The sequence below is a fragment of the Cornus florida genome, unplaced genomic scaffold (assembly GCF_030987335.1).
Source record: "Cornus florida cultivar Cherokee Brave unplaced genomic scaffold, ASM3098733v1 CherokeeBrave_3.0.0_Hap2_Chr11, whole genome shotgun sequence".
NCBI lineage: Eukaryota > Viridiplantae > Streptophyta > Magnoliopsida > Cornales > Cornaceae > Cornus > Cornus florida.
In genome coordinates, this window is record NW_026775581.1 from 82,298,233 (window position 1) to 82,313,986 (window position 15,754).

Here is a 15,754-nt window from a genome sequence, read left to right on the forward strand (position 1 = left end):
ATTTTAAAAAATATATATTTAGATGTGAGTAGGAAATATGCATCCATACTACGGCGACGAAGAATCAAATTATCACTATATTTATTCCTTTTTTCTACTTCTTCTTTCAAGTGCAGGATAACCCCAAGGGGTTGTGGGTACTTGGGCATGTACCTAATTAACCATTATGTAAGACAAAGAAATATTTGATAATAAGTATTTAACATTTTTCACATGGCACACTATTTCAAAATTCAATACGTCTGATGTTTGGACATGTTTGGACATAAATATTCGCACTTGAACATATGGATAAATAATTTAAATGTGGCCGTAAATTACCAAATTTTTAAGCTTTCAAATTGTGGTCCTTGATCGACTTAATTTTTCTGTACTAGCATGAGATATACACTTGCATTCTTTTATTGTTAATATTATTATTTTGGATTCATTTTATGAACAAATTCATACGTAATATATAGATACATAAATGTATAATCGTATATATCCTTCTTGGCACTGTTGCCTTTTTTGTCCAAGCGTCCATTATATATACATAAGAGGTTGGAACCATAATCCTCTTCAATATGTGCAATTTAAAATTAGAATAAATTATACTAATCTTAAAATGGAGGTTTGAGTAAATTACATCGTTTACCATTTATTAATTTCATCTCTCCTAAATCCTTTTGTCTGTAGCCAACAAATAACTTTGATCGTAAAAAATCAACAATGTTCTTTTATTATTTGCATTTTATACAAGAGAATAAACAAATTATCATTTTATAAAATCTGATCAACAAATCTACCAAAAAGAAAATGATAAAGAGTGCGATTAAGCACACATAAAATCTCAACGGAGTTCAAAGTATAAACGTTGAGTCGTGTGTAATTTGCCCGTAAAATTACATCGAAAATGTAACAAAATATTACATCATGGTGGTGCAATACTACAATGCCACTAAATTGAGAATGCAATTACATCTTCAATAGTATTACATTTTCAATTTAATGGTGATACAAGGTATTGAATCCTTTATTTGTGCAGCAAACAAGTATGTACCAGATATGATCCATGTCCAAAGAGGCTAACCTCAAGAGAGTAGAAAACATCTACTATTGATATTGTCTTTTTTTGGATCTGTTTATGATAATAACAAATATTGTCAAGGCGCGCATATATAGGCAATAAAGGTAAAAGTAATATTCTCTGACCTATTCTAATATTTATCGAAACTAATTATAGTGTGTAGGTAAAAAATTGAAGTGTACGCATTAATTTTCAGCTTTTTTAACTTTTCCAACTATAAACTTGTTTGTTAGATGGTGTTAAAGGAATTTATCATTTTACTATTTTAGTTTTAATTGATAACATTAATTCTCGTGTCAGCAATAACACTGAATCTATTACAAAACTGTCTGACATGTTAGATCATTACAATGTTTTAAACAAATGGGGAGTCCCATATATATATATATATATATATATAATTATGTGAGGTTATTGGTTTTACTTATGCATAAAAAGAGGAAGAAATTGAAGAGAATTAGTTGATGTGTGCTGGCCAAAGCAATAAGTTTGAAGTTGAAGATCTGGAGGGGGGAACATCAATCTGGAGACAGACATTGTGATCGAATACTCCCCCATAATTGTTGGTTGTTTGGTTGGCAGTGGCGCGCGCGCGCACACATACATATAGATATAGATATAGATATATACACACATATATAGCAGCAAAACCACATAATTTAATAACAAATTAATACAGAAGGCAGCACATTTGATGAAAGTACACCAAGAGTTAGTGATGAGCAACACAACATCACTCTTGCATCTTTATTAAATGCGATCCTACCATTTCTATTAATAGTACTACTTGTTAGCTTATGAATTTATGAACAGATATCAATGAAGAGAGAATCATGATTTCAATTTTATTTTATATTATTTAGTCTGTTTTTTGTCATTACTCCTATTTAAATAGTTTAGTTTTTTCTTTTCTTTTTTCTTTTTTGCAAGAAACTAACAGATACCCACTTTGCTCCTTCGGAAATTGATGTTAACGATATTCTAATAAAAATAAGTTATTGTAATTATTTATTTATTTATTATGATTTAATTATATATAATATGTGATTATATTATGTTACAATAATTTTTTTTATTCAACTTTATTTCTTATATTGATAGTATCACTGATCATATGATAATGTTACATCTCTCTTTTCAGTTTTGTTGTAATTTATCCTGTTATACATATATTTGTTTTATTTGGAAGTACGGAATTGATTTGAAATTAGAGAAGATTTAGTACAAAATTTATACATAATGTATGCGGATTCTTGGAGAGACCTAGTGAACTACTCACCCATAAGAGGAGTTGTGTAAAGGGTTCAATTCTTATTCATAAAAAATAGAACTATAATAGCAAGCGTAGGAAATATTCTTTTCAATTTAACATCAGGATCATGAATCATGATCCTGCCTTACAACTGACAAAATTTAATAGACCTTATCAAAACAGCTTAAGTTTAAAAAAATATATAAATAAAAATAATTAAAAAGAAAAACCATTACAGAAACCATATCTCTCCATAGAAATTTACATACAATTACATAGAGTACAGTAGGACAAGAAGGATCAAGGAAGTAACATTATGTAAATATTGACTATATTTTATACAATATCTTGGTTTCACAAAGCTTCTGATCCTGTTATTGTTGAAAGGGCTTTGACATGAAAGCTCCATGGAAACCATATGGCACTCTACATGGAAGCATAATTTTGGCAACTGGCTCACTTGTAAAGTTCTTTGTATCAATTATATAAACCTGCAACAAATGTTGTAGATCAATATAAATTTAGATTAACATGAAAAGTTAAAAACAACAATATTTGTTGATGATAGGAATGAATTACCTGAGATATACCAGTATTTTCATTTTGAACGAAAGAGATGATCCAACCATCGTCTTCCTCGGAACCTCCACATTTGGGGACAAACGTAGCTCCAGAGCAGAAAGTGTTCTTCTCAAATTTATGATATTCAACCTTTATGAAGTTTTCGTGTTGTCTCTTTCCCTGCATCACATGTCAAAGTGTTTAGCACAATCAAACATGCAGGAAACATAGTAGAAAAAAATTTTAAATGAGCAAGAAGTCTATTACCTGATAAAATCTGTGCTCTGGTTCTCCCAAGTAAAGCTTGGCTAGTCCACCATACTTGGCCATGCCTAAACTATCCAATCAACAGACTATTTTAAGTCAAGCAATTCATAATTTAAATTATAAGAGTAATAGGGTTTTTCTCAAAGGTTATTGTTTCTTAATTACCTGAGGCAGAGCTTGCACTAGAGTCAGCAACCTGAGTGTAACCATATTTGTTTTCAACACCCGTAAAATTTTCATTAATCATAGGCATATCCATGGAAAATTCGGTTCCGGTGAGATACTTTTCCTTGACCTCTCCATTTAGCATATTTAATCTCCATTCACAACAACGACAAAAGAATAATCCGTCTTTTGTCAAACTGTCATCTTCGTCTCCAACTGAACTTCCAGGCTTAAAACCTCTCGAAAACCACTCAAATTTGTTCAAACCAAGATCAGGTCCTGGTATGATTGATCCACGAGCTCTAAATCCCAACACTACAACCTTTTCTTCATCATAAAAACAATTTTCAAAATGTGAATTAATTATTGGTTCGAATTCTTCTATTCAAAGGTATGGACCGGCTCAAAAAAAGATACTTTGTACTGTGTACTGTTCTTGCCATTTACCTCATCACCATCCTCATAACAGTTGAGAATGTGAAGTACACAACTTGGTTCCACCTCAAACCACTGAACTGATTCTGCATTGCCGTAACGAGGCATTACCCCAATCCTTGCGTACCCTTCCTTATCATACCTCATCAATCTGCATATTAGTGTGAACATTTCAAGCAATAAATTGAAACCTTATTTTAAAGTTCTTCTAGAAAGGATTTCAAGAACATGTACTCACGGGCCTCCTTTAATGAGTCGGTTTATGTCTATAGTTAGTGGAAAATCTATGATCACATTATACCTGCCAGCCATAAAACCATATTAAATAAGTTGAATTAAAATTGATGGAAATCTCCAGAGGCAAAGACACGGGATTATTAATTTACCTCGGTGTAACACCTATGTCATGGCAAAGGGTACACCTGTTGAATTTGAGATCCACTTTATGTACTAATTTCTTTCCGTCAGCTGAAAAAGGGAGAGGAAATCAAAAGACATTAGAATGTAAACAAGTGTTACAGAGTGGGTCTCTTTGATCTTGTTTGAAAATGTTTCTCTTTCACTAAAACACGATAAGAATATACCTGAAATCACTCCCAATTCAAAGTAAGGTTTCTTCGCATCAACCCCCATTAAGACCATCTCCCCAGTACCTGGAGCTTTCTGCACGTAGAATAGCAAAATCATTAAGTTGTTTGATTTCAAGTCAAAGGTACAATATTATTGTATAGCTTACTGAATTAAGTACCTTCGGGTGGGCAGTGAATGGTCGATTCCAAGCTCCATTGACATCCCAATTGCCTAAAGTTTCCAGTGTAAGGATGTCTACCTCTTGAGGCAAATCATTCTCAGCAACTGAGTATAACTTCCCCGAATGCATAAAAACATTGGTGTTGCTAAAGTCTTTGTTTACTTTGCCAAATCTTAACTGAAATATTCCAGAATAAATAATAGATTATGGTATGTATTAAATTTCCATTATCTATGTACTTCACTTAATCTTTGGTAGAATATAGCATAGCCTGAAACACACACACACACACACACACATATATATATATACTTAAAATAAATAGCAGGGTTTTCTGTTTTTTGCCAAAACTTGGCAAAAAGTTGGCAAATGTCGTTATTCTGTCCAAATTACAGATATTTGGCCAAATAATGTTTCTGCAGACTGCACATTATACTTGTTTAGAATTAATTGGGTAATTTCCTAGTCAGGAGACGACTACAGGGTCAAATCAAAGATATATATATATATATATATGCCATTGTTTAATTCGGATAAGGCTAGACATTATTGGGAGAAACTGCTCACCATATTTAGCAGATGAGCTGACAAAATAGCCAGTGCATCCCCTTCTATTGCTGGAAGAAAAGATGGTTCATTTCTTTGTCTTTCTAACTTGAATGTCTCAGTATGAACATGTTTGTTGTTATAGAAGACAGTCCAGCTTCCACTGCTATCGTTATTAAAATACAAAGCATGAAGCATTCCTTCTCCTTCCACCCAAGTGTGACTTGATCTTCCAAACATAGAAATGGTTGATTTTAGTCCTCCAAAAAGAGGGTTTGCGCCTTCAAATACAGTACAATTCACAAGTTAACATTTTAACTGGCGCTGCAAATTTATAAATAATTTATTGTCATTTTTTGGAATTCATAATCAAAAGGGTGGCCTTGTTTACAGCAAAAAATTGGGCATCAACAAATCATGAGATAGAGAGCCATACTAACAGTTCGTGTTCTGTCACCATAACAACAAATTCATTTATATTTTCTAAGTGAATTGAAAAGAACTTTGTCATGATCAAATGGAAAAAAAATCCGACACTTCTTATGTAGGACAAACTTAACCGAAACTTAGAATAATTATATTCCAGCCAATTTGTTTTTAAATAGCAGGTCGGTTTAGAAATTGTATATATCAAAATCGATGTTCGCCCATGTTAATTTATTTATCATCATTTTTTTAGTTCACCTCCTAGCAAATTCATGTGTTTCATTTTTCTATCATTTTTTTATGCTTTCTTTCTGCCTCACGAACAAAGTTGCCTCCCTTTTCATCATTGTGTTCTGCAAAATTCAAATAATACCATTCATTTACTGATAATTTTTTGTGATTTATAATAAAAAATGCCTCCTTGTTTGGCACTTTTACTGCCAACAATTGGGCATCATTAAATGACGAGTTAGAGAGCAACACTAAATCCAAAAGGACTCTGTCATGATAAGATGGAACAAAAGGCCGAAAGAATTGCTTTATAGGTTACACTTATCGTAAAGTTACACTAATTACATTCCAGCCAATTGTAATTTAAATATTTAGCCCACTATATAATGCCACTAGGGGTAGGTTACAATTGCTAGATTTTGTATATATTCAATATCGATGTTAGCTCATGTTAAATTTTTTATTTTATTTTTCCATCAAATGATTAGTTACCTCCTAGTCAATTCATTATATGCCTTCACAATTGTGTTTTCATAACACTTTTCAAACAAGCAATCAAAAAGTAATAATCCAAATAGTTTGAAGATTAAAATTTACCATATCCTACTAGTTATGGAAAATAACAATTTTGCATGTTAAACTATGACGTTTAAAGGATATCATGTACCATTTCTTAAGTAAACACCCTCTGGAAAATCATCTGGAATCTTCCCTTCAATGTTGGTAACAAGAACAGCTTTTCCCAACTCTTCAACCGGAGCAAAGTTACTCTGCAAGTAGGTAGATATAATTAACAACTAATCAATCAAAATTACCTTCTCTTTGTATTTAATTTGCATTAGCATGAAAGATTAATGCATTACAATGGTACCTGAGATGGGAGCAATGGTTGATCATTGAATTCGAACACCAAATCAGCAAAGGCATCCAACAACGTCACAGATGTGTTCTTAATGATTTCAGAAACACTGATTTGCAGAGGATCTTGCTGCAACTCTTTCATTAATGGCTGCTCATTGTAACCAAAAGTATATCAGGTATGCACTTGTAAAAAAAAAATTACATTGTTTTCAGTTTAACATGGCTCTAGTTCCGGTATGTTGCTAGTTTGATAAAGCTAGCTTAATTTATTGTCATTATCAACAAAACAAAACAGAACAAACAAACAAAGAAACAAACGAGAGTGAGAGTGAGAGTGAGAGAGAGAGAATGTGCCACAATGAAGCTAAAATTAAGCAGATAAGATTGAAATTGAAATTGAACTTGAAATGAATTTGTTTTAGCAGACTCTGATAATTTAATTTAGAGAATAGGGTTTTACATGTCCAAATATGGCTGTAAAGTAGGCAACTCTAATAATTAAGTTTGGACATTAGCTTATAAAAATCTGCGTACTTGGGTTAGTGAAGATTTAACTTGTTGAAACGTGAATTAAAAGCTACGCATTTTAGTGGGCTTGCATCATACCACAGAGAAATAGATATATATATATATATAAAGAGAGTGAGAGATATAATAACCTTGAAAACAGAGAAGAGAGAGGTCTTGAAGTGATCAACTCTGTGTGAGATGGAAGGCCTCTGGACACAGCAATTCGCATGAAATGCACAAGTCGGAATGGCCATCTCTGTCTCCCTCTCAGAGTGAGGTCTTGAAGTGATCAACTCTGCGTGAGATGGAAGGCTTGTGGACAGAGCAATTCACTTGAAATTCACAAGTTGAAATGTCTCTCTCTCTTTATCACATGTTAGAATTAATTTAACATCAAACTTATGGATTGGGTGTGTGTGTGTGTGTGTGTGTGTATGTCATGTTTTTATCCTATACTATCAAAAAGCATCTTTTACTTACCCAGATGCTAATGGAATTACTTCACGAGTGGATCCTCTACCGTAACAATTCGTGTTGTAGTTGTCCTAATCCTATTAAAAAATATACTTTTTATAAGTTTATTACAGTAGTGGTATTGTCATTTGGAGATGCTAGTTGACTTTACTTCACAGGTGGATCCTCAGCCGTAACAATTTGTGTTGTAGTACTAATCATATATATATATATATATTATTGATACTACTTTTTATAAGGTTATTACAGTAGTGGTATTGTCATTTGGAGATGCTAATGGACTTTGCTTCGGGAGTAGAAATTCAACCACGTGACATCGCTTCTATAACAATAATATTTTTTTATGTACATATTGCAATACAATAATGTATTGCACTGAACAATCTATATACACCACATGACCAAGGTACAAAATCTCATCTAACATCAAACTTATGGAGTAAATTATGCAAGTCTTAGTCTTGTATTTTTCCGTTGCTATCAAATAGCATTTTTGGCTTACTTAGATGCTAAGAGCATCTCTAATGTTAAAATGTCAAATTCGGATGTCCAATCTATATTTTGACAGTTTTACAGTGTCAAAATATTACATTTTAGCAATTCTATTCCAATGATGAAAATAATTCTGCTCCAATGATGAAAATGCTATTTTTTAACACAATCACAATTCTTTTTCAACTACCATTCCCACCATTCATATTTGCATCAGTAATGTTAATATTAGGCACATTTCAAATCAAGTTATAGATTAGAAGGAAACTAAAATTAAACTTAATTATAAAGAATCAAAAATCTAAAATATCTGGTAAAAAAAGGACCCAAAAAAAAAAATATATATATATATATATATATGTATAAATTTATATATTTGATTATATTATTATATAAAAATTTTTTATATAATTCTTTTTTCTTTTTAGGAAATTTATATATATATATATATATATGTATGTATATGTATATTATATATATTTTATTAAAAATATATATATATATATATATATATATATTTAGGGCAAATCATTTCAGCCTCCCAAATAGCCATATATATTTTTAGGGCAAATCATTTTAGCCTCCCCAATCGCCTCTATCTCTATGCTCGTTCTCAGCTCTGAAATTGCCCCCTCTTGCTGTTTCAGTTCAGCTTCGCTGTTCGCAAGCTTCAATTGTTGGCTCTCAACTCCCAAGCTTGCCCCCCTCTCTCTCTGTGCAATTGCTAACTTGTATGTATGGATTTTGATTTAATTTTTTTTCTAAATCAACTAATCAAGCTCTGTAATTCTCTGTAATTTTTTTCTAAATCAACTAATCCATGGCAGAGGCGACCTCTACTCTCTTCCTTCTTGACATCAATGGCCGAGAAACTCTTCACCAAACCCATTGAGAAAGAGGTTCGATTTTTGTCTACTTTTTTTAATCAAGGTCTATAACAACAATATTTTTTTATGTACATATTGCACTACAATATAATGTATTGCACTGAACGATCTATATGCACCACATGACAAAGGTACAGAATCTCATCTAACATCAAACTTATAGAGTAAATTATGTAAGTCTTAGTCTTTGTATTTTTCCGATGCTATCAAATAGCATCTTTGGCTTACTTAGATGCTAATGAACTTTGTTTCTTACAGACAATCTATATATATATATATATATATATATGTATGTATAATTTTTAGGTCAACAATATCTTTATTTTGGTTGTATTGAGGTTGGGGAGACAAGGAATATTTTGAAGGACAATACTTGCTGACTTAGCACAATAAAAAATTAACACATATCTCATACTACTACATAAAAATTATATAATATAAAAATGAATCAAATGAGTTTTAGAATAAGGTCTCAAGTTAGAACCTTAAGAAATTCTCTCTCCAATCTCCATACTTGTTCTTGCTACCCAACCTCCTTTTCAAAACCCTAATCTTCATCCTCTGTTGGGATTCCCAGTCGGAAAATTTCTTGGACTTTCTCAAAGGCGGTATATCCATGATCCGACCGGCGGTGACCTCGTCGGAGATCAGGTCGCCTGTTATTTTCCCGGAGGCAGGAATGAGAAAGGAATAAATGAGTCTGCTAGAGGTGGTTGGAACCCCAATCCATAGATTGCAATCACTAGTATCAACTGAATTCATCAACAGGAAGTGAAACAGAATCGCTTGAATGATGCACCTACTGCTATGGATTAGAACATCGGAGTGTGAAGGTTTGATTGGCTGTCGAGAAAGTAAGAGAGAGGGAATCGTTTTGCAGTGTGGAGAGAAACCTTTCTTGGGTCCGGTAAGCTGCAAAGATTAATGTGTGTGGTCCATTTTACTGGACAGACTTACCTCACTGACTGCAATTAGGTGATTGAATATAAAAGTGTTAAAAAAATAAAAAATCACAAATGTACGAATAATTTTTTGATTGAATCATATCAGCAATGCTACGATAAGCTTATCCTTTTACCCCAAAAAAATAAAAAATAAAAAACCTATGCTACGATATCTTACTCACAAAATAAGTTGTTGGATGGGTATGACAAAATACAATATAGAAATGAGTGCAAAAGATACCGAGTCCATACAAGTCATTGGCAATTTTCATATTTCTTTAACAAAATTGTAACAAATTACCTACAAGGGAAACTTAGAATAAAAAAAAGAGGCTATAATAATACCCAATTTTGAACAAACATAAAGAAGTCAAAATTGAAAAGCATCAGACCTGTTTGGATGAATGGAAAATTCTTGCACAGATAACTACAAGAAGGTTGAAGTGTCAGCTTTCGGCATCACTCAATTGGGGCAAATTTCTGTCTTTTCATACTTTGTTTGGCAAAAAGTAATCAGAACCCCAGAGTGTATATTTTAAGTTATTCCTCTTATATCATGTTGCAGTTAAGCATACCTCTCAGTTGATTCTAATCAATTTTTGCGATTTATTCTCATCATTTTCCTTGCACATACAAACAAGGACTAAAGCCAAATAATGTTGAATTACCTCTTGGAACTGCTTTGACTAAAGCCAGAGTGCTTTCACTAAAAATTTGTCAAACTGGCCTATAATATTTCAGGCCAATGTCTCCTTATCACATCATCATCACCACAATGTGCTGGAGTCCAGAAAATAAATAGACTGTGATTAATCACAGCTTCCTCGAAATAAAACAATTGATCAAAGGTTACATGAAATGAAGTAATTAAAATTTAAAAATAAAAAATAAATTTAGAAGAAGACATAATGTATAATAAGAAAGAATAAAAAAAGAAAATTCATGTATCTGACTTATCATATAAATTAAGGTAAGAACGAAAACAAAATTCGATTTTATTTGTAAGCGTTTTTAAATAAAAAAAAAAAAAAAAAAAAAAAAAAAAAACCCTAAATTATATTCTTTTATCTGTAATCCTAATACAACACATAAATAGGATTAAAAAAAACCCCAGCTAATACTTGTAATGAGATACTGACAAAATGGCATCAAAAAATACTCCGCCTGTAAAGATGCTATATTTCTTGTGATCATGTATGACATGTATGTTTATTTTAATTTTAGTATGTGCATGCAAAAGAACCACATATTAAAGTGACAATTAAATAACAAAGAAAGATGATGCTCCTTAGGAAAAGTCTTTAATACCCTCATACTATTGCCCTCCACTCAAGTGTGAGTGAATTGTGTGATTCCAAAATTTAAATGGTCCAACCAATTCAATCTTTTTTTAATATATTTATTCTGTAAAATATTTTACATGAAGAGTAATTTTTCTTCCGTTCTATTTTCTGGTGTTTGACTTGGATTCTAAAAGTATTTTTTTGTTGAATTTTTTTAAATAAAAGTATAAATATTATTATTCAAGTATCATTATTATAAATCATAAATATTATTAAGTATTATTATTATTATTATATTTATTCCCATCATTACATCATTTTAATTTCTATAATAATGATATATAAACATTACATGTTGTAAGTATATAAATAATTACTTGTACTACACTTTGTGTAAGACGCTCTTTGAGTTATGTGAGTCTGTGAACCTACTTTGAAAAAACCTATCTCTATATCTCATACATCTTCCTTGATTTTGAGATATTATTATACTTGAAGAGTATTATCATATTAAATTTGGGACAACTTGCCAAAAGATTGGTACAACATCGCCAAAAGATTGGTACAACATTGTCTTTTTGTGGATGTGTCAATAAAAGATCACTAACTAATATGGGTTATATTTTAGAACTGTAATGGTCCGCTTGTACTTAGGGATGGCAAAATTTCTATACTCGGCGGGTCCCCACCCCACCCCACCCTGTTTATGGCGGGTTTGGGGACCCATTTATATAAATGGGGAGGGTGTAATGGTCCGCTTGCACCTAGAGATGGCAAAATTTCCATACTCGGCAGGTCCCAGCCCTACCCCACCCCACCCCATTTTATGGCGGGTTTGGGGACCCATTTATGTAAATGGGGAGGGAATGAGAATTGTATTTGAAACCCCGACGGGGGATGGGGCGGGGGCGGGGGCGGGGGCGGGGGCGGAGGAGAGTAACCCCGCCCCGTCTCGCTCCGTTTATAGTACATTTTTACAAAATTACCCTTACATATTATAAAATATTACTAAATTACATAACTATATACATAATATATTCACTTCTGAAAGTGAAACCCTAGATCTATTCCCTCGCAGCATAAAGAAAAAGCATAATTGTTATGCATCAAACATCTAATCATGTTTTAAATTGTTATAATTGTGCTGAAACTTTATTAAATTATTAGGTTTAAAAATATTAGGATTGTGTTGATTTTGTTAAAGGTGAATTGAAATTTAAAAAATGTTATGCTAAGCAGGGCGGGGCGGGCGGGGACGGGGACTTATGTGGCGGGGCGGGGTGGGGTGGGGATGGGGAAGGGGGTTGAAAATTAAACGGATATGGGGGAAGGGATGGGGGTAAAAAATTTGACTGAAGATGGGGATGGAGAATGAGATCCCCGCCCCACCCCGCCCCATTGCCATCCATACTTGCACCTAAGGAGATTATAAGACTTTAAGAGAGTGATTGCATGTCTCTCATATCCATACCAGTTATTTTTTACTTATTTTATTATAATTATTTTTTTATTTTAATTTTTATTGATATCTAATTTTTATACATCTATATATATATATATATATATCTACACACACACACTAGGAAAAGGCATGTGATGCACGTGCTAAATGTTTTGTAACTTATAGAATTTTTTTTGCATTTTTTTTTTTAATTTGTGGTAAAATTTTATAGAAATTATTTTATTTTGTCTAAATATATTCTTGTCTAATTAGATTTTATTTTATTAAAAAACTCATAATAAATAAATAATGTGATAGAGTTTTATAAAAAATAAAACAACTAATTTTTGATAGATTTAATAGAAATTTTTTATTTTCTTTGAATATATTCTTGTTTAATTATATTCTCTTTTATTAAAAAAAAAAACTCATAATAAATAGAGAAATAAGTAATATGTGTTAGAGTTTTATAGAAAATCTTTTAAAAACTCTTTTTATATATATTAATAATTCTTGTCTAATTAGATTACCCTTTATTAAAAAAGCTCATAATAAAAGGTAATTTGTGGTGGAGTTTTAGAAAAATTATTTTATTTTTTATATCAATTAAAAAATATTTTTTATATTAATAATTCTTGTCTAATTAGATTTTCTTTAATTAAAAAACTCATAATAAATAAATAGATAATTTGTGTTAGAGTTTAATAGAAACTCTTTTAAAAACTCTTTTTATATCAATTAATAAATATTTTTTATATTAATAATTCTTGTCTAATTAGATATCCTTTTATTAAAAAACTCATAATAAATAGATAAATAGTTAATTTGTGTTAGAGTTTATAGAAACTCTCTTAAAACCTCTTTTTATATCAATTAATAAATAATTTTTATATTAATAATTCTTGTCTAATTAAATTTTCTTTTATTAAAAAACTCATAATAAATATATAAATAGGTATTTTGTGTTAGAGTTTTATAAAAACTCTTTAAATATATCTTTGTCTAATGTGATAGAGTTTTATTGAAAATAAAATAGGTAATTTTTGATAAAGTTTTAAAGAAATTATTTTATTTTCTTTAAATATATCCTTGTCTAATTAGATTTAACTTTATTAAGAAACTTATAATAAAAGTTAATTTGTGGTAGAGTTTTAGAAAAATTAGTTTATTTTATATATCAATTAATAAATATTTTTATATTAATAATTCTTGTCTAATTAAATTTTCTTTTATTAAAAATTTTATAATAATAAATAGATAAATAGGTTAATTTGAATTTTATTAGGTAGATTTTTGAGTTTTATAGAGTTTTTCATATCAATTAATAAATATTTTTTTACATAAATAAATAAATAAATATTGAAACACTTAAACTCCTTTTTTTATATCAATTAATAAATATTTTTATATATAAATAAATAAATACTGAAACTCTTTGGCCGAGCTTCGGAATTAGTTTCTGAAATTCTGGATTTCTACAATTCTCAATTTCTGTACCCTTTTCTCCTTCCTCCATGCCTTTATTTATAGGCTTCTTGGTTTAATAGGATGATGACATGTGTCCTCTCTTAATAATGACATAATCATAACTGGGTCGGGAAGGTTATATTGTGATAATTATCCATAAAAAATAACTATTCTTGATTTTATTAGGTAATTTTAGAGTTTTATAGAAACTTTTTTTATAAAAACATTTTTATATCAATTAGTAAATATTTTATAATAAATAAATAAATAGGTAATTTGTGTTAGAATTTAATAGAAACTCTTATAAAAACTCTTTTTATATCAATTAATAAATATATTTCATATTAATAATTCTTGTCTAATTAGATTTACTTTGTATTAAAAAAAAACTCATAATAAATAGAGAAATAGGTAATTTGTGTTATAGTTTCATTAAAACTATTTGAAAACCTTTTTTTATCAATTAATAAATAATTTTTTATATTAATAATATTTGTCTAATTAGATTTCCTTTTATTAAAAACTCATAATGAAAGCTAATTTGTAGTAGAGTTTTATAAAAAATAGGTAACTTGTGGTAGAGTTTTATAGAAATTATTTTGTTTTATTTAAATATATCATTGTCTAATTAGATTTCATTTTATTAACAAACTCATAATAAAAGCTAATTTGTGTAAGAGTTTTAGAAAATTAACTTTATTTTATATATCAATTAATAAATTTTTTTATATTAATAATTTTTGCCTATTAGATTTTCTTTTACTAAAAATTCATAATAATAAATAGATAAATAGGTTAATGTGAATTTTATTAGGTAGATTTTAGAGTTAGCTAATTTGTAGTAGATTTTATAGAAAATTTTAATTTTCTTTTGATATATTCTTGTTTAATTATATTTTGTTTTATTAAAAAAAAACTCATAATGAATAGATAAATAGGTAATACATATTAGAGTTTTATAGAAAATTTTTTAAAAACTCTTTCTATAAATTAATAAATATTTTTATATATTAATAATTCTTGTCTAATTAGATTATCTTTAAAAAAAAAAAAAAAAAAACTCATAATAAAAGGTAATGTGTTGTAGTGTTTTAAAAAAATTATTTTATTTTTATATCATTTAAAAAATATTTTTATATTAATAATTATTGTCTAATTAGATTTTATTTTACTAAAAAACTTATAATAAATAAATAATTAAATAGGTAATTTGTGTTAGAGTTTATTAGAAACTCTTTTTATATCAATTAATAAATATTTTTTATATTAATAATTCTTGTCTAATTAGATTTTCTTTTATTAAAAAAATCATAATGAATAGATAGATAGGTAATTTGTGTTAGAGTTTTATTGAAACTCTTTTAAAACCTCTTTTTATATCAATTAATAAATAATTTTATAATACTTGTCTAATTGGATTTCCTTTTATTAAAAAACTTATAATAAATAGATAAATAAGTAATTTGTGTCAGAGTTTTATAGAAACTATTTAAATATATCTTTGTCTACTGTGATAGAGTTTTATTGAAAATAAAATAGGTAATTTATGATAGATTTTTTTAGAAATTATTATTATTATTATTTTTAATATTCTTATCTAATTAGATTTAATTTTATTAAGAAACTCATAATAGTAGCAAATTTTTGGTAGAGTTTTAGAAAAATGATTTTATTTTATATATCAATTAATAA

At 29.3% G+C, this 15,754-nt stretch overlaps 1 protein-coding gene across 6 annotated transcripts; it reads right to left on the reverse strand.

The window, feature by feature from the left end:
- Positions 1 to 2,505: 2,505 nt before the first annotated feature.
- LOC132283953 (carotenoid 9,10(9',10')-cleavage dioxygenase 1-like) lies at positions 2,506 to 10,142 on the reverse strand. Of its 6 annotated transcripts, none has more exons than XM_059786001.1 (14): positions 9,412 to 10,136; positions 7,224 to 7,386; positions 6,575 to 6,712; positions 6,371 to 6,473; positions 5,068 to 5,327; positions 4,498 to 4,677; positions 4,334 to 4,412; positions 4,136 to 4,217; positions 3,988 to 4,050; positions 3,762 to 3,900; positions 3,315 to 3,636; positions 3,150 to 3,214; positions 2,912 to 3,062; positions 2,506 to 2,812 (listed from the first exon to the last, which is right to left on the reverse strand). In XM_059786001.1, exons 1-14 carry the CDS (start codon positions 9,687 to 9,689, stop codon positions 2,799 to 2,801), a joined length of 2,037 nt encoding a protein of 678 aa, XP_059641984.1. In that variant the 5' UTR covers positions 9,690 to 10,136; the 3' UTR covers positions 2,506 to 2,798. The 6 variants fall into 6 exon arrangements, with proteins under 6 accessions (XP_059641984.1, XP_059641983.1, XP_059641985.1 ...); XM_059786000.1 differs by having other exon boundaries at positions 2,901 to 3,062; positions 9,412 to 10,131; XM_059786002.1 differs by having other exon boundaries at positions 2,901 to 3,062; positions 7,224 to 7,625; positions 9,412 to 9,475.
- Between the last annotated feature and the right edge of the window lie 5,612 nt (positions 10,143 to 15,754).